General features: G+C 36.8%; 1 protein-coding gene across 2 annotated transcripts in view; it reads right to left on the bottom strand.

Annotated features, from left to right (window-relative positions):
- The window catches only part of DLD (dihydrolipoamide dehydrogenase), a 44,087-nt gene that overhangs the window by 18,553 nt on the left and 3,426 nt on the right, over positions 1-22,108 (bottom strand). For both annotated transcript variants that reach the window (XR_825406.1, XM_010841478.1), the window contains exons 3-12: positions 15,987-16,066; positions 15,179-15,247; positions 14,533-14,602; positions 13,059-13,159; positions 12,609-12,752; positions 12,082-12,183; positions 2,517-2,707; positions 1,707-1,877; positions 1,233-1,422; positions 663-800 (exon numbers count right to left, since the gene is read on the bottom strand). Coding sequence is in view for 1 of the 2 variants with exons in the window: in XM_010841478.1 (XP_010839780.1) it covers positions 663-800; positions 1,233-1,422; positions 1,707-1,877; positions 2,517-2,707; positions 12,082-12,183; positions 12,609-12,752; positions 13,059-13,159; positions 14,533-14,602; positions 15,179-15,247; positions 15,987-16,066 (1,256 nt within the window). In the remaining variant the exon portion in view is untranslated. The remainder of the gene's footprint in view (positions 1-662; positions 801-1,232; positions 1,423-1,706; positions 1,878-2,516; positions 2,708-12,081; positions 12,184-12,608; positions 12,753-13,058; positions 13,160-14,532; positions 14,603-15,178; positions 15,248-15,986; positions 16,067-22,108) is intronic.

Genomic DNA, 22,108 nt, shown 5'->3' with positions numbered 1-22,108 from the left:
ATACCTAGGGGAGGGCATACTTCAAATGCAGTGGTAGGAAAGGCTTCTCTTAGAAGGTAACATTTGAACCAAGCTAAATAAGCCAGTCATACAAAGATCTGGAGAGACAGGATTCTAAACAAATGGTCTATAAGCACAAAGGTTTTAAAATGGGACAAGTTTTGGCCTATTAAGAAATTGTGAGAAGGTGCTCTCACTTTCTGAGATGGCCCACACTCTGTGGAGTATGTTTCTCTCTAAATAAACCAACTTCTTACCTATCAGAAAAATACAAAGAAAAAAACTGAGAGAAGGCCCATGAGACAGGGAATTAATGAGCAAAGAGAATGATTGGAAAGAGATGATGTCAGAAAGATAGTCAGGACCAAAATTCAGTGGAGCCTTGGGTGTAAGTCTGAAGTGGAAAGGACCACCAGAGAGTTTTAAGCAGGCAAATGGCCTGGTTTGTGTTTTAAAGGGAAAACTTAGTTGCGGCATGGAAAACAGAGGATATGATAGGCAAGACTGTCAGTGCTAGAAACAATCCATAAAGAGGCTATGTTCAAACTTCTGCTAGTAAATAATAACCTCAGAATGTAACCACTAGGTGGTTTTAAATTAATGTACTAAATAGCAATGTTTTCCAGAAATCCTAATGGGATTTCTGGCTTTACAATACTCACTGGTCCTAGAATATGTGCTCCCAATACTCTGTCTGTTGATTTCTGCCCGAGAATCTTCACCATGCCATCTGTGTCAGCGTTTGTCTTAGCTCTGCTATTAGCAGCAAATGGGAATTTCCCAACTTTGTATTCAATACCCTGTGAGAGACAGAAATTGAGAGCTTACATAAATTCTCAAAAAATTCATTTCCATTTGCTGAAATCATCTACCATTTATAAGAACTAAATCCCAAGAAGGCAGTTCTTCACAAAGCATATAGAAGGAAAGACCAAAAGGTTTATCACAGAAAAATATTTTGGAAACAAACATCAAGTAAATTCAAGTGTCAGCCCACCTGGATATACTTCAAAGTCAAATGTAAGACCTCTAGAATTACTAATTTTTAAATACAGGCAAGCAAATACTCTCTCCTTTATGATACTAATAAAGTAAAAAATTATTCAAACTTACCTATAATGTTCTACATAGTTATTAAAATGCATTAATGCAATAATGACAGGGTTCTTAACCACCATGGTCATTAGGTCAAATCACACGTTAAGAATAAAACCACCCTCATTCAGAATTACCTCTTCTTTCAACTGCTCTTCTGATTTGCCAACCCAAGCAACTTCAGGGTGTGTGTAAATCACTGATGGTACACAGTTGTAGTCAATGTGTACAGCGCCACCAGCCATCCCTTCAACACAGATAATGCCTTCATCCTCTGCTTTGTGAGCCAGCATTGGACCAGCAACCACATCACCAATTGCATAGATACTGCAACAGAGATCAACAGAAACAGCGAACTTCTGAAATCAGACACTCATCTTCTGTTATGCCAGAGTCAAAAACTATGAGCTTCCAGTTAGTAAATCACCGAAAAATAAATCAAATACAGCTCTTCCAAGTTCAAGTTCTACACTGCATAATCAAAAATTCAATTAATTATTTTTCTTTTACAGGTTATAATTTTACTATTCTACCCCAAAGCCAATGCATTTTTAAGGCATGAAAAGTGTTTATTTAAAATTATTGAAAATGCAGGTAGGTATGCAACTTACTTTGGAATTTTAGTTTGGAATCTGGTATTCACTGGAATTCTACCTCTAGTATCCAGCTCAATTCCAAGCTCTTCTAGTCCCAAATTCTGAGTAAAGGGTCGTCGGCCGATGCAAACCAGCAGTACATCACAAGTGATAACTTCAGCTTTACCACCAGAAGCAGCCTCAATACTAGGTAGTAAGCAGCATATAAGTGTAAAACACATCTACATGAATAGCTGACAGATATTGGAAACTTAAGACCAGACATTACTCAAGTATTAATGACACTTCTGACAGTCTATTTTAATCATAAATAAAACATAAACAGGGTCAGGCAATGAAAAATGTACATATCCTCTAGAGGTCTATCATTTGAACCTCACAACAAAAGGCTGTAATTAACATGGTTTAAGAACACAGATCCAAGCTCAAGTAGTGCTTCTGCCCCCACCAGCTGTGAGACATTAGGCAAGTTACTTCAGTGTTGAATAAGTAGAATACCAGGCACATAGTAAGCAATCTAATCAATAATCTTACTGATTTCCCCATGCATCTGTCTAAAAATAATGATTTTACTGAATGTTGAGAGTTTAAATTGTTCTGAATGTATACTATGAAAAAGTACATAACAAATGAGAACACTGGGTTAGTTTTTCTATCATCAATGCAATCATGAATTTCAGAGGGCTGACTGGATAAGCAATACTGAGCTACACTACACAATAAAGTGGTACTAAGTTATAAAAAATCTGATTCTTAAAGCTAAATGTTTTTCTTAAAGAAACACACAGAAGGATACCATACCAAAAACAAATGTGGCATACTTACGAAACATCAATTTTTCCATCTGATTTCTTAGTAGCACCAGTAACTTTTGTGTTTAATTTAAATTTAAATCCTTGTTTTTGAAGGATACGTTGAAAGTTTTTAGATATTTCCATATCAATTCCAACACCACCAACATGACCCAAAAACTCAACTGCTGTCACATCTGCACCAAGCCTTTGCCAAACTGAGCCCTGCAAACAATAATCATGAAAATAAAGGCTTTGATAGCAAATGTTTAAAAAATCATCTTAAACAGTTTATTGTAAGGTATTTTCCTAGGTTACTATGTTCCTATTAGAAACTCTGAGGTTTAAAATTAACACTGTGACAAACATGTATGCTAATGCTAACTCACTTCAGTCGTGTCCGACTCTGTGTGACCCCATAGACGGCAGCCCACCAGGCTCCCCCGTCCCTGGGATTCTCCAGACAAGAACACTGGAGTGGGTTGCCATTTCCCTCTCCAATGCATGAAAGTGAAAAGTGAAAGTGAAGTCGCTCAGTCGTGTCTGACTCTTAGCGACCCCATGGACTGCAGCCTACCAGGCTCCTCCGTCCATGGGATTTTCCAGGCAAGAGTACTGGAGTGGGGTGCCATTGCCTTCTCCAGACAAACATATATAACTTCATACATTTATTCATTCAGCATTTACTGAACACCTACTATATGCTAGGCACCATTGAGATGGTAGGTATACATCAGTGAACAAAACCCTGCCCTCAGAGACCTTAAATTCTGATAGAGAAGACAAATAAGTTGAATTTATGCAGAGGACAGTAAAGTGTAATGAGAAAAATAAAGGTGAAGTAGAACCAGGACTACTGCAATGAGAAGGACTGCAATTTTAAATATGTGGTCAAGGGGAAGCCCTCGTGGGGAGCGACAACTGCACAAAGACTTGGAGAAGGAATGAAATACACTGGTAACTGCTTCAGAAACAGGCAAGACTGTGAAAAGGAAGGCTTTGAGGGGAAAGAAGTACCTCTTTTTGCTAATTACTGGTGCTTGCAAAGTATTAATCTAGCTTCATATTTTATCTTCTCAAGATGAACGTTTACTTTTTTCATTCAAATTATAATTTAAACGAAACGCTGACATTTTATTTTAACAACATTTTAACAATTATAACTTGTGAATACTTATATGTCAAATTGGCAATAGGAAGATAATTTTACAGCATTAAACAAACTATGAAAAGCTATGAATATATCCTTTGCAAGAACTTACATTAAAATCACCTAATAATTTAAAATTCATTGTAAGATTTTAGCAACTGAATAAAGTTCATGTATTTATTTTTTGTATTTCATGAATTTTGGGGGTGAGAGCTGAGTTAACTAGAGGCAATACAGTGACACTAAAAATTCAATAACAAACATACACAAAAAATAACTCGAAATTATGGACCTAAATGTAAAATCCAAGACGGTAAAACTTTTAGAAGAAAACAGGAGAGAATCATTGTGACACTGAATTAGGCAAAGACTTCTTAGCTATAACACCAAAGTACAATCCATAAAAGAAAAAAAGTAAATTAGACTTCATCAAAATTAAAAACTTCTCTTCACAAGACAGTATTATGAACACAAAAAAGAGAAACCACAGGCTAGGAAGAAATGTTTGCAAAACAACTATTTGATGAATGTTTGCAAAACAACTACTTGATAAAAAAAAAATATTTGCAAAACTATTTGATAAAGAAATGTTTACAAAAAAACTATTTGATAAAGATTCTATGCAGAACTCTCAAAACTCAGTAACAAAACAAATGGACCCAAGAAAAAAACATACAAAACATTTAAACAAATACTTCAAGGACATAGAGATGGCAAAAAGCACATAAAAATATGCTTAACACTGCAACACTAGAGAAATGCAAATTAAAACCACAATGAGATACTACTGCACACCCACCAGAAAAGCTCAAATCAAAAAAACCAACAATACCAGCTACTGGTGAGCAAATGGAACTGAAACTTACAGTGCTTGGGGAGGGAGTTATAAAATGATGCAGCCCTTTTGGAGAACAGAGTTCCTTGAAAGGTTAAACACAGAATTACTCCTAGGTATATACTCAAGAGAAATGAAAACAGATGTCCAAACAAAAACTTGTACAAAAATGTTCATAGTAGCATTATTCATGTTAGTCCTCAAGTGAAAACAACCCAAATGTTCATAACTAAAGAATGGATACAGCACATTTTTAAAATTCACTGAATGGAAAATTATTTGGCCATCAAGTGAAATAAGGTATACCTAAATGTTGAGAACATTATGCTAACTGAAATAAGCCAGACACAAAATGCCACATATTGCACGAATTCCATTTATATGAAATGTTCAGAATAGAAAATAGACATAAGAAGCAGATTAGTGTTTTCCAAGGACTGGGAAAATGGAGAAATATAGAATGACTGGCGGCTCAGATGGTAAAGAATCTGTCTGCAGTAAGGGAGACCCAGGTTCAATCCCTGGGTGGAAAGATTCCCTGGAGAATGGAATGGCAACCCACTCCAGTATACCTGCCTGGAGAATTCCATGGACAGAGAAGCCTGGCAGACTACAGTCCATGGGATCACGGTAAGTCGGAAACGACTAAGCAACTTTCACTTCTTTCTGGAGTGATGAAAATGTTCCGGAATTGAGATACTGATGACAGATGCATAGCTCTGTAAATACACTAAAAATCACTGAACTGTACACTACAATCATTACATGATATGTAAGTTATAGCTCACTACAAAAAAAGGAATCACTCCTCTGAATCTAAATCAGAATAGTAAGAAACAGTTAAGAGTAGAAATGATAAGCAGCAGCACCATCTTGAGAGAACAGTAAGCAAAGCTAGAAAAGTGCCATATTCTTTAGGAAAGCTGATTTCAAAATCCTTAGATAGGAAAACTCCAGTAATATCTACCATTTATTCAGAGCTTATTAAATGCAAGGCACTATGGTGCCTTAAATGTATTAACCGTATTAAATCTCAACAAAATCTTATAAGGTAATTATTCTTATCCTCGTTTTTATAATGGATCAATTAGTTCAGAGAGGGTAATGAATTTAACAAAAACATAAAGTCATTAAGAGACAAAGCTAAGATTCCATTTTAAATCTGTCTGATTTGAAAGCACTACATTAAACTGTAATGGAAGAAAGAAAATGAACTGTAAAAAAGTCATATGAATAATCTTTATGAGAAAATAGATACGTATGTCGACACAGTAAGTTCTCCATAAACCTAAATTTTTAAAATGACATGTAAAAATTATTTTAATATAGTAACAGACACCTAAAACATTGTGTCAAGATGTTTAAATGACTTGAAGCTTGCAAAAAATCTAATGCAAAAGTGCAGAGATGGAAGAAACAGAGTCATTGCCTTGGGCTATTATTATGCTGATTAAAAGGAAGTAAAGCTATATGATTCCTTTATGTTTGTTTGTTTTATCCATCAGTGACAACAATTTTCAATGTGGCGTGAACAGAAGAAATAGCATTAAAATAGAAGTGAAGCCCCAAATAAAAACCAATTGTTTTGGATGAATTAATTCCCAAATCGAATAAATTAGATAGACCACAGAGTTTGGGTAACAGACAGTGAACTTTGGGAACTTAATTAGCCTAAGAGCACTGTCAAGAGGTGGGAAAGAATAGATTCTAAAAAAGAACATTCCTGGAGATTAGCTCAAGATGGTGGAGAAGGATATGAGTTCACTCCTTACAAAAACACATCTAACTGCTGAACAACCACTGACAGAAAAAACCAAACTCTGGAACCTTCCAAAATGACACCCTACATCCAAAGATAAAAAAGAAGCCACAAAGAACAGTAGGAGAGGCACAACTGCGATAAAATTAAATCACAAACCAGTTGGGTGGGCCACTCACAAATCTGAGAACAATTATACCATGGAAGTTATCCCACAGGATAACTTCTGAGATACTTCTGAGCCCCATGTAAGCCTTTCCAGCCTGAGGGATGGGAATGGGGAGGAGTTCCCAGAGAATCTGGCTTTGAAGGCCAGTGGGGTTTGATTTCGTTACCAGAGTGGAAGGGTGGGCAAGAGGGATAGTTATGAAGTTTGGGACTGATATATACACACTACTGTATTTACAATGGATAGCCAGTGAATAAGTCAGAAAGAGAAAGACAAATACTGTATATGAATGCATACATATGGAATTTAGAAAGACAGTGCCGATGATCCTAAATGCAGGGCAGCATAGGAGACACAGATATGAAGAACAGACTTTTTGAACTCAGTGAGAGGTGTCAGTCAGTTCAGTCGCTCAGTCATATCTCTTTGCGACCCCATGAACTGCAGCACGCCAGGCCTCCCTGTCCATCACCAACTCCCGGAGTTCACTCAAACTCACGTCCATCGAGTCAGTGATGCCATCCAGCCATCTCATCCGCTGTCGTCCCCTTCTCCTCCTACCCTCAATCCCTCCCAGCATCAGGGTCTTTTCAAATGAGTCAGCTCTTCGCATCAGGTGGCCAAAGTACTGGAGTTTCAGCTTCAACGTCAGTCCCTCCAATGAACACCCAGGGCTGGTGTCCTTTAGGATGGATTCATTGGATCTCCTTACAGTCCAAGGGACTCTCAAGAGTCTTCTCCAACACCACAGTTCAAAAGCATCAATTCTTCGGCACTCAGCTTTCTTTATAGTCCAACTCTCACATCCATACATGACTACTGGAAAAACCACAGCCTTGACTAGATGGACCTTTGCTGGCAAAATAATGTTTCTGCTTTTTAACATGCTGTCCAGGTTGGTCATAACTTTCTTTCCAAGGAGCAAGCGTCTTTTCATTTCATGGTTGCAATCAACATCTGCAGTGATTTGGAGCCCCCCAAAAATAAAATCTGTCACTGTTTCCATCTGCCATGAAGTGATGGGACCGGATGCCATGATCTTCGTTTTCTGAATGTTGAGCTTTAAGCCAACTTTTTTACTCTCCTCTTTCACTTTCATCAAGAGGCTCTTTAGTTCCTCTTCACTTTCTGCCATAAGGGTGGTGTCATCTGCACATCTGAGGTTATTGATATTTCTCCCAGAAATCTTGATTCCAGCTTGTGCTTCTTCCAGCCCAGCGTTTCTCATGATGCACTCTGCATATAAGTTAAATAAGCAGGGTGACAATATACAGCCTTGATGGACTCCTTTTCCTATTTGGAACCAGTCTGTTGTTCCATGTCCAGTTCTAACTGTTGCTTCCTGACCTGCATACAGGTTTCTCAAGAGGCAGGTGAGGGTGGGATAATCTGAGAGAATAGCACTGAAATATGTACATTACCATATGTGAAATAGATGACCAGTGCAAGTCCGATGCATGAAGCAGGGCACCGAAAGCCAGTGCTCTGGGACAACCCAGAGGGATAGGGCAGGGCAGGGCGGGGCAGAGGGGGGTGCTGGACCAGCACACATACACACCTGTGGCCAATTCATGTTGATGTATGGCAAAAACCATCACAATATTGTAAAGTAATTATCCTCCAATGAAAATAAATTAACTAATTAAAAAAAATGTTTTTAAAGAAAACAAAATAGATAGCCAACAAGGATGGTCTATATAGCACAGGGAACTCTGCTCAATATTATATAACAACCTAAATGGGAAAAGAACTTGAAAAAGAAAAGATACATGTATATGCAATAACTGAATCACTTTGTTGTACACCTGAAAATAACACTGTTAATCAACTATACCCCAATATAAAAACATTTTTAAACAAAAATAAAAACTGAAAAAGAATAGATTCTGAAATGTGGAACAGAAGTCAATCCCTGTTAAATACTAGAAAGTAGAGATTTATAAATAGCCAGTTTGACAACCATTAGACACTACCATAAGTGTTTCAAACAGGTCATGTAAGCTACCCAAATTTTATTTCTGAAAGTTCTTCTGGGCTGGTTAATGCAGTATATTTTGGTATCAGAAAGGTAACCAGTTATGTTCATAACTGGTAAAAGGCTGCAGTATCAGGGCCTCCCTGGCAGTCATCCAAGATTCTTGCTCTTCCATGGAAGGGGGAGTAAGTCTGATCCCTGATCAGGTATCTTAAGATCCACATGCTGTGTGGTATGGCAAAAAAAAAAATTTAATTTAAAAGCCTTTTAAAACCAAAAAAAAAGACTGTAGTATCAGATTGCTTTTAATACTTGGCATTGACAACCTGAATAACACTAGAGAATGCTTGATTAACCAATTGCAGATAAGATCAGATGATGGACCACACGCCTTAGTTAACATACTTCCCCAACTTATGAACAAGACAAAGCAAGAAATAACAGTTAAATGTAAAAGTGACAGAATCAAGACAAAGAACTAGGCTGGAAATACTGGGTGCAAGTGAACAATACTAAATTAAAAGCAAGGATAAGGTTCAAAGTCCTTTATTTAGGTTTTAAAAAAAAATCAGAATTGCTCAAGCAAAAGATGTGAGGTTTTCATCTGACCACAATCTCAATATGTGCTAAAAACAAATGAACAAATATCAAAAAACTGATCTTCAAGGGTTACACAAAGAAGCATATTATGCATATCAGAAGACTAAAAAACATTCTCACCAAAACCCAGACTATTTTGCTTAGTCTGGAACATCATTTAAAAATGACAAACTGGACTGGATCAAAAGGATGACAATGAAATAATGGATCTGTTATCTAAAAAACCTAAGTAAGAGTCATTAACAAAAGCAATGGAGATTTAAATATGACTAAAACTCAGTCTCTGCCTTTCAGGAGCTTATGATCCTATAAAAAAGAAAGACATAAACAAATAAATGCAATATATACTATTATCAGTAGATGATGAAAACATGTAGACACATTACACTAGACTCAAAGAAGGTAGGACCTGAGTTTTCTTAAACAGAAAGTGAAGTCGCTCAGTCATGTCTGACTCTTTGCGACCACGTGGACGGCGGCGCTGTCCATGGGATTTTCCAGGCAAGAATACTGGAGTGGGCTGCCATTTCCCTCTCCAGGAGATCTTCCCAACCCAGGGATCGAACCCGGGTCTCCTGCATTGCAGACAGACGCTTTATCGTCTGAGCCACCAGGGAAGCCCCCAGAAGTCTCCACTAAAAAGGTAACTTCCAAGCTGACATTTGAAAAATATTTATTATACCAACAAAAGTTTATTAAGCAACAATAACAAAAGCTAATATATGAGTACATATTATATATCAGCCACTATGCTAGATACTAAAGACACACAGTAAATGAAATAGCCGGCACCTCTAGCCTCATGGAGCTTATGATTTACTGAAAGAGACAAGTGAACAAATAGTATCAAGAAAGTAAGATAAATGCTAGAACAAGGACAGGGTGCAATGGAACACTCGGCAAGAGTACCTAAGGACATCCATGGTAGGCAGGGAAGGGCTCATAAAGCACAGAAACTCACAGAGGGATGAAATGTTCCAAACAGGAGGAAGGCCTGACTAAAGATAAAATACAAAATGCAGCTTGTTCAGGAACTGCTATTTCAATATATCCTGAACATAGTTTGAGAGGGAGAGGGCTTAGAAATGAAGCTGGAGACTTGAGCCAGTACAAACAATATTTAAGAGTTTGTACTTATGCTAACAGAGGATATATTCATGAGTTACCTAACAGGTTGTATCACATTAGAACCCACAGAGAGGTCACTTACAGTTCCCAAACGTCTTATTTAGGCCTCTAGACAGATGGCAGTACCACTCACTGAGGTGGGAAATGTTAGAAAATAAACAGGTTTTGCTCTGTATTTTGGTAAGTGAAGGAGGGAAAGACAGGTTAAGTTACACATTCACTGAGTGCCTGTGAGACCTACAAATAAAGATACTGTAAGCATTCACATACAAAAGCTCAGAGGTAAGGAGAAAGGATTAACTGCACATATACTTATGAGTCTTCAGGTAACTGGTTAAGAGTGAACAGAATATTCTCTGAAAAGACAAAAAGAATCTAGGAGAGAACCTTGAGACAGAATCTAGAGTAATAGTAACAATTAAAGTGAAGGCTGAGAACAGGAACAAAGAAAAGTCAGCCCAAAGGGTAGATGGAAAATCCAGAGTGCTATTTGCAGAGAGGGCAAGGGAAAAGTTTCAAAGGCAAGAAAATCAACAATGCTGTTTGCTACCAAAAAAGCAGTGAAGAAAACAGTCTACTGGATTGAGCAGTGAAGCCATACACGCCCCATCAAGAGCACTCTGACGGCACGAGAAGCCATGGGTGAAGATGTAAGTGAGAGCTGATGAAACAGTGTGGGCATCTCTTCCAAGGAGTCTGGCTGTGGAGAGAAGGTGAGAGGGGAATCAGGAACTTAAGGAGGACACAGGATCAAAAAAGGCTTATGTTTGTGTATGAAGTCCATGTCTTTAAGTACAAAGGCATCTTAGCATGTGTGAATGCACATAGGTACCCTCAGAGAAGCAGGTTTAAATGTAAATGAGAAGGAAGCAAAAATAGGAGAGGCTAAAGACTAAAAAAAATACAAAAATAAAAATCACAAAACAAAGTCGCCAAGAAAGCAGGAGACAGTGCACCCCCAAGCACAGGTGAAAGGCTGAGTCTCAGGGAAGAAAGCACGCACACAGACACAGCAGACAAGGCAAGAGAACAGTGTAACGCCAGGCAAAAATACTTCCAAATCCAGCCATCGGGTTGAGGGTGTATGTCTTTCTCCTGGTGTAGTCAATATCCTGGGTATAACATAAAAAAAGGAAGCTGAATCCAACCAGGACCAGAGTTTTGCCAAGCAGATATGACAGAACAGTGCGGCAAGGGACTCAAGAACACCTGTAAGGAAGTCGTTAGTGACGCACTATGGAATCTAAGCTGCTTGGAAAGCAGTCAAGACGGGATAAGGGCACAGAGCAAAGACACAGAGGAAACTAGGGACTAGAAAACATGATAAACTCAGCTATTCTTCAGCTAGATAGGCTCTCTGAGGAAGAGGAAAGGAGTTTATGGTCAGAGAATAAAATGTCTGGATTTGTGATTTTAGAAGGAGAGGTAAAACGGCCCTGGGAAAAGACTCCTAAAACAGAGGGAAGAGGTCACTGGACAGAAATAAAAGTTGCCAGATAGACAAGAATGGAGAACAAGATAAGCAAAAGGTATGAGACAGCACATTATTCAGAGAACGTCAAGTAATTTGCCATTTCTAAAACTTGAGTTAGAGGGATCAAAATGAGGACAGAGATGCAAGAAAGAACCACATCATATAAGTCATGTCTTTATCTGAAATGCAATTCACTCAGAATGAGAGCTGTCTGCTGAAGGGCTGGAAGATTTAAATATCTGAAGGGCTGGTAGATCTTTAAAAATCAGTCCAATTCTAGGGAATACAAAAGCTGGAAGATACAGGGAAGCAGATTTCGAAACAAAACAAAACAGAATGTTCTAATGAGTAATGATTACTTAAACAGATTATCTTGAAAACTATTACTAGATAGTATTTAAACAAAACTCAACACTAATCTGCCTGTGATGTTAAACAAACAATCAGAGGAACTCTAAGTCCTTTCCAACTCCATGGAAGTAATAAGGGACAGAAAAAACATCACTCACCAATTCTACACCTATTACTCCTGCACCAATGACAACCAATTTTTCTGGAACTTTTTTTAAAGACAAAGCACCTGTAGATGACACTATTGTATCTTCATCAATCTGTTAATAAAAAAAAAGAGATAGACAATCAAAATTACTTGAAAAAACCTGACTTATAATCTGTGATCTTATTCAGTATAATCACTAAAAATATTAAGTCATTTATTTGCTTTGAGCTATTTATGACTTTTATCCATGGACTTAATTTTATCAAAACCCATTAGAAATGGCTCACTTAAAAGTTTATCATGTAGCATCTCAAAATAGAATGGTCAACATTAACCTCATATTGAATTCAAATATATCATAATATAAAGTGTTCCATTTCTGGTCAAGATCACTGCAGAATAAAGACAGGCAAATTCCCAAAGCTGAATGACTGTCAACATATAGTACTTCAGTCAGGTGTCTCTCATTCGAAGTTCATAAAGAACATAAAATATATTTAAGCAGAAAAGTTGTGCAGTTGTAAAACATGTAAATACCGTAATTCCAGGAAAAGGAGTGACTTCTGAACCTGTGGCTATAAGAATGTTCTTTGTATCAATAACTTGAGTGCTGCCATCGGCTTTCGTGGCGGTGACCTGATTTTTCCCAGTTATCTTTCCATATCCATTTACATGAACAACCTTTATAAAATAATATTTAAAAATTCACAAAGTTTAAAAATAATTTTTTGGGTAAACAAACGTGATTTGTAAGAAAAAACTATTAAGTAAGTTATCCAATACAAAACACCTCCTTACTTGGTAACACTACAAATGGCGCAGCAAAAATTTTGTTACATGCATCAGGGAAATCTATTTTAGGCTAACATACTGTTTTAAATTAAATATCCTCCTGCAGCCAATTTCTAACAGCATCACTGTCAGCATAAAGCAATGTTTATCATGTATATAAAATAATGCAAAAATCTGAACATAAGACACACTAACCTTATTCTGTTTGAATAAGTGGGCAATTCCACCTGTTAAAGCTTTTACTGCATTACTCTTCTGCTCCATCATCTTCTCCAAATTCAAACGAACTTCAGACACTGTAATTTGTTAAATAAATCTTTAGTCCATAGCTAAATTCCTGAAGCAATGTGATATTTTTCACTAATCAAGGTCTGAAAAATTGCAGCCCAATGCATACAGAACTGCATAAAAGGCTGTATTAAAATTTTTTAATCTAATAACTGATACAATAATCATAGCTGACGAAAGGCCAACAGCATCCTATGACAATAACAGAACACATCACACAATGTAAAAAGCCCACCTTCAGCAAAAATTAAGTCCAAAATAAACCATTACACCCCACTCTGACAATACAGTCTTTAAACACCTTATGACAATTATAAGCCTGAAAGAGATTTAAGTAAAAATGACAAAGTAAAACATCACTGGAAATTTTAAACCAAAGACAATGCTAAATTTCATGAAACAAAAGCTAGTAAAAAATCACATCTGAAAACTTCAAATATAGTTTAATATAAAAGAGTTTAATCAACTAGATTTTACTTACTCATTTAACTCACAAGAAAACTCTGAAGCAACAATATAATAAAGAAACTCAAATTCCAAAAGAACTTCAGAAGCAAGAAGAGTATGTCAGAAATTAGCTCAGGCAACCAATACATATATTAGAGATGAGGAAACAAAGGCCCTAAGAGATGTGATCTACTTAAGGTCACAGTGCTAGAACAAGAAGCTTTGCCTACAATGCACATCTCTGGTTAACCCTGTCTCTTCTTCCCTTAGTAGGTACAGAAAGTCAACTTTGATTCTACTTTTCATCTAGTTTAAAATATTTGCTTTAATGTATGTACATCACTCCTATACCTATCTGCCTACACTACAGCCCAAGCTTTCAGAAACCTACTACTATAAAGACATAAAAATCAAATTAGCCTCCCCCAGCACAAGATGTGTTTTGACCTTTCCTAGGACTATTCTCCTGGATGTATCTGTAAACAACAATAATTGGAGAAAAAGGACAAAATGAAAACAGTCCAAAAAGAATGACAGGAGATAGGACATATCAAATTAAAACATTATGAAATGTCCATTTCCACTATGCCACCTCCTTCCCCCTCTCCTTGCATCTCTTTTCACTACCAACGACTTAAGTAGACCTTCCTTCCTTCACCACTATTTGCCCATTGCACTAAGGAATCCAGCGCCCCCCTAGTGATCTCTTAGTGATCTCTAAGTTTTAAGGAAACAAAAACTGAGTCTTCATACACACACACTCTGTCTCACACACACACAGGTTAGCAAAGGAACAGAAGATGTCATAGCAGAAACATCGTTAAGATCTGTCTTACTCTTCCCTCACTAACCATATATTACACTGTCATCAGACACAAGTCCTTAACCAGAAGAGCCAAGTGACGATATTGCTAAATGTGAAAGATATACATACTTTCAATTCCTCTAGATGCAAAATCTTTTCCATGGGCCAAATGGTAAAAGTGAGAGTTATTCAATAAAGCCTAAAGGAAAAAATAGACTAAATTATCAAATTTCACAAACTATATACATGCAAAAACCACTTACAAAATGACAGTCTCTACATGAAATAGCATATAGGACTACACCAATTCAGTTTCTGTTCTTACATATTTAATGTAAGAAAAACAGTAACAACTTAAACGTTCAGCAAACAAGAATGAAAAAACTACCTTACTTTCTTTAAAAGCAAAGGATTAGGTATACAACTTCAGAATGTCAGGTTAAAAAGGAAGTTATTTTTCATACATAAAGGGCTTAAAAGAAGAATTTACTGCCTATTAATTGTTTCGCTGGAGAGGAAAGCCAAAAAAATGGAATCTGATCCTGTCATCAGAGCCTAGCTCAAAGGCTAGGCATTCTGAGACAAGGAAGTTATTTCAGGAATGTATGGCAGACTGACAACAGTAACCTAAATTTTAACAAAGAAAAAAATGTGTTTTTATCATCTCTGGGTTATTTTTTAATAACTGTATTAGTTTAACATTCTAATCTCAATATATCCTTCCAGTTGGTGGCTAATGAAAAAAATTTCTACCCTGTACAAAACATATGCTCACCTTAGAAGGAATACAACCAACATTCAAGCATGTTCCACCGAGTGTTTCATTTTTCTCAACACAGACTGTCTATAAGCAAAGAAAACATTTATTGCACATAACCTGCAATGTTTCAGTTCACTAAAATTCCAAATGTATGTCTTAATTCTTCTATAAAACATGCTACTGAAAGTGTTTGTGAGAATGAAATATATAGACTCTTTTAAAATTTATTATCTGCATAATACTACCCAAAAGTGAATCATTCTGAAAGATATTTGTTTAAAAACCAAATCACGTTTTTATTTAGCTCTACTACTCTATCTTCCAAAGTGTGTGTGTGTGCAGGCCAAGTCGCTTCGGTAATATCCAACTCTGTGGGACCCTACAGACTGTAGCCTGTCAGGCTCCTCTGTCCATGGGATTCTCCAGGCAAGAATAGTGGAGCAGCTGCCATGCCTTCCTCCAGGGGATCCTCCCAACCCAGGGATCGAACTTGCATCTCTTAAGTCTTCTGCACTGGCACACAGGTTCTTTACCACTAGCGCCACCTGGAATTCCCAAAGTGTGACTAGAAGCCAAAACAAAAACAAAAAATATGGAGTGGGGGGTGGTGCGCGGCAGGGAGGGACAGTGACTTCACTTTCCATTTCACGAAAATACTACAACTGAATAAATCCTCTCTCTTCATTAGTCTCAGACCTAAATATAATTTATAGAATTAGCAAATTATTTATCATTATTAATTACCTGCAAAGTATTTTGTGAATGTGCTCAACCTTTCCCAAATGAAAAGGAAATCAATGCCTAATCTGAGCTTAAACCTTACCTTGAAGCCTAACTGGGCAGCTTTAATAGCAGCAACATATCCTCCAGGACCAGAGCCAATTACTGTCACATCAGCATCGACTACAATCAAAGCAAATTGATACAAAACAATAAATTGCTTATTACTGATCAAAAGCATTACAGTTAAAAAAAAATCTTGCATTTTATACTCCAAAAAAGTGCAAATAACCAGCATTTTCTACATAATACTATTCATTCCGAGGTACCAGACATTCTCTGACATAACTGAAAATGACACAGATTTTTAAATTTTGTGTTCTATGTATTCATTATGGCATATAAAAATATAACTGAGTTCTGTACCCACTGTATCCACTGACTTTGCTAAATTCCATAGTTTTATTGAATGATAATGGACAGAGATTTAGTGACATAGCTGTACAAAGGAAAGAGCCTGAGCTTTGCAATCTGTCATACCTGGCTTCAAATCTCAACTCTTATCATTTATTAGCTGTGTGACTAAGTGACTTCATTTTTCTGTCATATAGGAACAATAATACTGCCATAAATGACAGATGTTGGGATTAAATAAAATAATTTCATATAATACCTTAGTTCTTTCAATAAATTCAAAACCGATTATATCCTTTTCAGGTACTTAACTTCTAAAATAACAGGGGGAAAATTCTGCTTCCCTATAATACTTGGCAAATACGTTCTGAACTATTTGAATAATGATAAATTTTTTACAGTTTAATAGGCTAAACAGAACACTCAATTAACTATTCTGGACATTTATCATATAAAAATAAGAAACTGAAAATTAACTTTGATCAGTAGTCTCAGGAGTATAATAATTATGAAACAAATGTAAAAATAAATTCCAATTATTCCCAGTCTTCTCAATGCAACATCAAATCAAGCAACAATAACCATTAAGAGTTAGAGACAGTCTCCCTTCTCCCCCATCCACTGTCCTTACAATCTCAGTGACTTTAACACACTTTCACATATGTTTTTCTCAGAACTTCCTAGGAGAAAGGTAAGGATGGCATATATATATATATATATATATGGTAAAAAACACTAGGTTAAAAAAGAAAAAACCCACTAGTTTCAGACAGGTCAATTAAACTTGCCCAAGGTCATCTAGCAGCCATGTGACAGAGACAAAGTTAGGCTTTTTGTCTCCCCTTCCAGTGGTCTATTATTTAATATTACTCCATTCCTTAATTTCAACTACTTCAAGAGCAATAATCAAGCTGCGTAATTACTAGCTATCTAATCTTAGGTGAGTAATTTAATCTGCTTCACCTTCAGTTTTCTCATCTGCAAAATAAAAGTGAAGTCGCTCAGTCGTGTCCGACTCTTTGTGACCCCATGGACTGTAGCCCACCAGGCTCCTCTGTCCATGGGATTCTCCAGGCAAGAATACTGGAGTGGGTTGCCATTTCCTTCTCCAGGGGATCTTTCCGACCCAGGGATCAAATCCGGCATTGCAGGCAGAGGCTTTAACCTCTGAGCCACCAGGGAAGTCCTCTGCAAAATAAGGAGTACACAAAAAAATATCTACCTCACAAGGCTGTAATATAGAACAAATAACATTTGCAAATAGCTTAGCACAGTACCCAAATGTATATAGTATTTGCTATATAATAGCTATATTCTGATCTACAAAGACAACAATTTTAATTTCTTATCATCCCCTTCCCCACAAAACACATACCCCCTAAGGGATGGGAGTAGAGTATCCTTTAAAAGACTTTTGCTGGCCTCAACAGAATCACAGAAGCTATGTTGGAGGACAAGTAATAGGTTATCCAACCCAGTTATCCACAAAATCTAAGAATCACCCTACTGAATAAATTAAAGTACTGATTATCCTTGGTAATAATTTGGGTTACTCACATATGAAAAAAATATAGCTAGACTAACACACAATAAAAAGTATTGTATCAATTCTCCTGATCCATTTGTGCTTTTTGGCCATACTGCTTAGTTCACTCATTCATGTTCAGAATTAAATATATAATAAAATATATTTTGATTTTCAAATAGAAATTTCTATAAAATACATTTCTATTTTCAAACCTTGAACCAAATGAAGACCTAACCAACATCCCTTAGTTTGGGTCTAATTTTTAATTTCACAGTAATCTAAATACAAGCTAAAAAACTTATTTCTTGCCTAAATTTTTAACATATTTTAAATTATAATATACAGGTTTATTGAATAAACTTAAATACAAAAAAGTCAAAAACGTGTGTTTTATTTCCCAATTTACTATGTGATCTTAGGTCTTTTTCAAAGCTACGGAAAATACCAAGAAACAGTTCAGCTTGCACTGAAGATACTGGTTGTTCCATTCCATGAGAATCCCACTAACATGCTAGGAAGCACAAAGATGAAGGGAAAGAAGAAAAGTCTTCATTTAAAGATCTGTCAGCTGAAGTATAGGAGGGCATTCAGTTCAGTCGCTCAGTTGTGTCCCATTCTTTGTGATCCCATGGACTGTGGCATGTCATCATATGGGTATGATTCAGGGCAAAGTTTTAAAAATAAGCCATTATTTAGGGAAAGTATACCAATGTCTGCAATTTACTTTGAAATGCATCAGAAAAGTAAGATGAATGAATGGATATGTATATGAATGGACAGACATGTGATAATGTAAGTACAGAAAAATGCGAAGAATCCATGGGTATTCACTGTAAAATTTTTCCAACTTTTCTAAATATTTGCAATTTTTCAAAATAAAATACTGGAAAAACAAGCCAGCCAGCATTCACCTTTAGCAAAGGCTGCTTGCAAGTGAAGGGTTTTAACACATGATTCTGACTCACTATTTCCTTGTCAAAAAGTATTTCTCAATTTGGTTCCTATACATAGTTTTAAAAATTAGGATATGGCAAAGTAGTTAAACAAAATGCATTAATTTAGAGAACATTTAACAGAAAATTTAAAACTAGCATCAGCCTTTACAAGTGAAAAAGAAAAACAGAAAAGGAAATGCAAATTGATAGCCTAAGAGAAAGATGACTAAGCCAAAACAGCAAAGGACAGCTGGATAGTAATCTACATTTCAGGTGGCAGTGAAATACCAAGAGGAAGCTATCAGGCTGATACTTAAAAAAAAAAAAAAATACTGGGTACAATAAGTGGTGACCAACTTAGTCAATACCATGAAATGAATGGAAAGAAAAAGCAGGGAAAAGTGCTCTAAAAGTTACAAAATATTGCTTATTACACCAATAGGAAGAAACTAAGGATACCATATAATCAAGGCTACCACTAAAATAAAGGTGTCGGGCTACAAACCAATTATAATCATCAACAAATACAACATGTGTATTAAAAAGTCAGTCTGCAATATTATTTACCACTTGGATAATTTACTACATGCCAGGCAGTGAGCTAAATGCTTCTGGTTGTCTTATTTAAGACTAAGGACATCTGTTACATAACTATTACTGCCATTTAACAGGGAGCAGATAAGGCTGAGGGGAATTAAATAACCTGCATAAGGTTATACAACTAGTAAGTGACCAGCCAGCATTTACGTTAAGTTGTTCAGATTCTGAAGACTGTGCTCCTGTACCATTATGCCTTCCAAACCACTCAGATGGTCCCATCATCTCCAGGGCAATCAGGAATTCCAAGCAAAATGACAAAAAGTTCTTCATTATCAGAATGAAATAAAATTTCATGAATGCCTACCCTATGAGGAAATCATCACTATCTTCAGAAATCTCACAGTATAGTTAGGGAAAACAGGTACATATCAAAACGTAGAGAAATCAATTGTAGAAAACAATTAATAATTGTCTTTTAAGGAACAAGAACAAATATTATAAGGCAGTAATCATTAATTGCCAAATTCACTAAATGAATATAAGAGCTACATGATAAGGTTTATCATCTTTTGTTGTGTATTGGGGGGAGAGAGACTTTTTTTTAATGTATTTATTTGTTAATTTTGGCCACACCCCACAGCATGTGGGACCTCAGCTCCCGGACCAGGGACTGAACCTGTGTCACGTGTGTTGGAAGATGGAGTCTTACCCACTGGACCTCTGGGGAAGTCCCATGTTTTAAAATTATCAATAGCCTTAATCTTCAGCCTATTTCCATAGTCACATTCTATACCTTAATCACCCAAAACTGCTTGGATTCAAAGAAACTCTTGAATTTTAATACTTTACTTTCTGATCATAATCCTACAACCTCCTAGTTCATGAGCAAAGAGAAACACAGTAAAAGAAGAAAGAATGGCGAAGTAAAACAAATCTGAGTTCAAATATAAGCTCTACCATCCCTTAAATTCTTGGGAAAATTATTTAATCTCCCTGGGCCTTGATGCAATATAGCCATAATAGTGACAGTAATACCTACATCCCGGGGTTGAAAGGCCAGAGGTAAGATATGTCAAGACCCTGGGAGGATGCCAGGTACCTACTGGGCACTCAACACATGTTTCGTCTCTCCTTAGATCCATCTCCCATCTTTGGTCTTGCAGCCTCCAGTAGATTCCCACCCTCCATAATACCCTACACAACTACATCCTGACAAAATCCAACTCAGATCTTATTCTTTTGCTTCTCATTGGTCTCCCTATTTCTTGTTAGATAAAGTTCAAGTTCCTAAGTGCACATCCAAATCTCTTCAATAACTTTCTCCAGCCTCGTCTCCCACCACATTCTGCTCATCCACCAGTATCATGTGGTGTAAGCTTCAGCAATAATGAATTACTGGTAGCTTGCACCCAGCCCTGTGTTGGTCTACCCACACACATTCTGCTCCACCTACCTAGAAAATAAATGCTGAGAGCATACCTTTCACATTACAGACACTATTCTAAGCTATTGGGCTACCAATAAATGGCAGAGCCCTGGTTCTTACAGTCTAATGAGAGAGAAAGAAAAAGTATAAAAACTCCAAATGTGCAACAGAATGAGCTTTAAAAACAAATATGATTATATCATGCTCCTGCTTAGAACACTTCAGTGACCTCCAACTGCCCTTAAAATAGTGTCTTTTGTAACCTGGAAACATCAACTCTCAACTATCAACATATTCAGCCACACTGGCCCTTTCAATCTCCTCAAATGCACTACACTCCTTCTCACGTCAAAATATCCCTACATGCCATTTCTTCTACCTGGAACACCTCCTTCCACACATGCTCCCACAACGCTTTTCAGATATCAACATTAATTTCCTTAGGAAAATAATTGTGACCAGTCTCAATCCATATATAGCTATCATATATAGCTATATGCTCCATCAATGGAGTCTTCATCATAACTATAATAATTTGTTCAGTGTTTATCTTCCCCCTGCAAACTATAAAGCTGCATCTTGTCTGTCTTATCCTCTAGTGTATCCCAGCAACTAGTATAATAACCAGGACATAGTATAGACTTTGTTGAAATAATGAGTAAATGAACAGATGGATGTAACAAATGTGACTAAGTGCTATAAGTATCTGTCATGAAATGGGTCATATCAATAACAACACAACCTGATGAACTTGGCCCAGATTCAGAAATCACCCAGATGCTGTAACAGGGACTGTATCATAATAAGCTCAAACTTCTCAAGCTGGTCAACCAATACTCATCTAAGGAGACAGGTCAAACAGATCAGTGATTAAGAGTGTTTAAGTTCTAGAGTCAGAAGAATTTCCCCAGCTACACAGCTGGTAAACGACAGATTTCCTAGCTCAGCGCACTAAACTCAGGTCCTCAATTTCATAAAGGAGAAATCAGCAGTACATAACTGGTGGGGCAGCCACAAGGATTAAAGACTGTGCTTGAGACAGAGTAAGCACTCAATGCATCCGCTAATATCACTGTTGTTGCATCAGTTAGTATCACTGTTGTTTCTGGACACTTACTGTATACCAGGCACCATACTGGATGCTTGTGATGGAGCATAACTAAAACAGACATGATCCCAGGGTTTATTCAGTAAATAAGAACTGAGTACCCACTGGTCTATTTTCGGTGATAAGCAGTCACATTCAGTCCTTGCCCTAAAGAAGTGTACACTCTTGAAGAAAGGTCAGTCATTAAATAAATAGACAAATATAAATATGTACATAAAATACTTGTTACTGCATCCAACCAAAGACTTTACACACAGTATCTACACGAGTACTA

The sequence above is a fragment of the Bison bison genome, unplaced genomic scaffold, assembly GCF_000754665.1.
Source record: "Bison bison bison isolate TAMUID 2011002044 unplaced genomic scaffold, Bison_UMD1.0 scf7180017864162, whole genome shotgun sequence".
NCBI lineage: Eukaryota > Metazoa > Chordata > Mammalia > Artiodactyla > Bovidae > Bison > Bison bison.
Note: the sequence above shows the minus strand (reverse complement) of the source record. Positions and strands in the feature narration are given on the sequence as shown.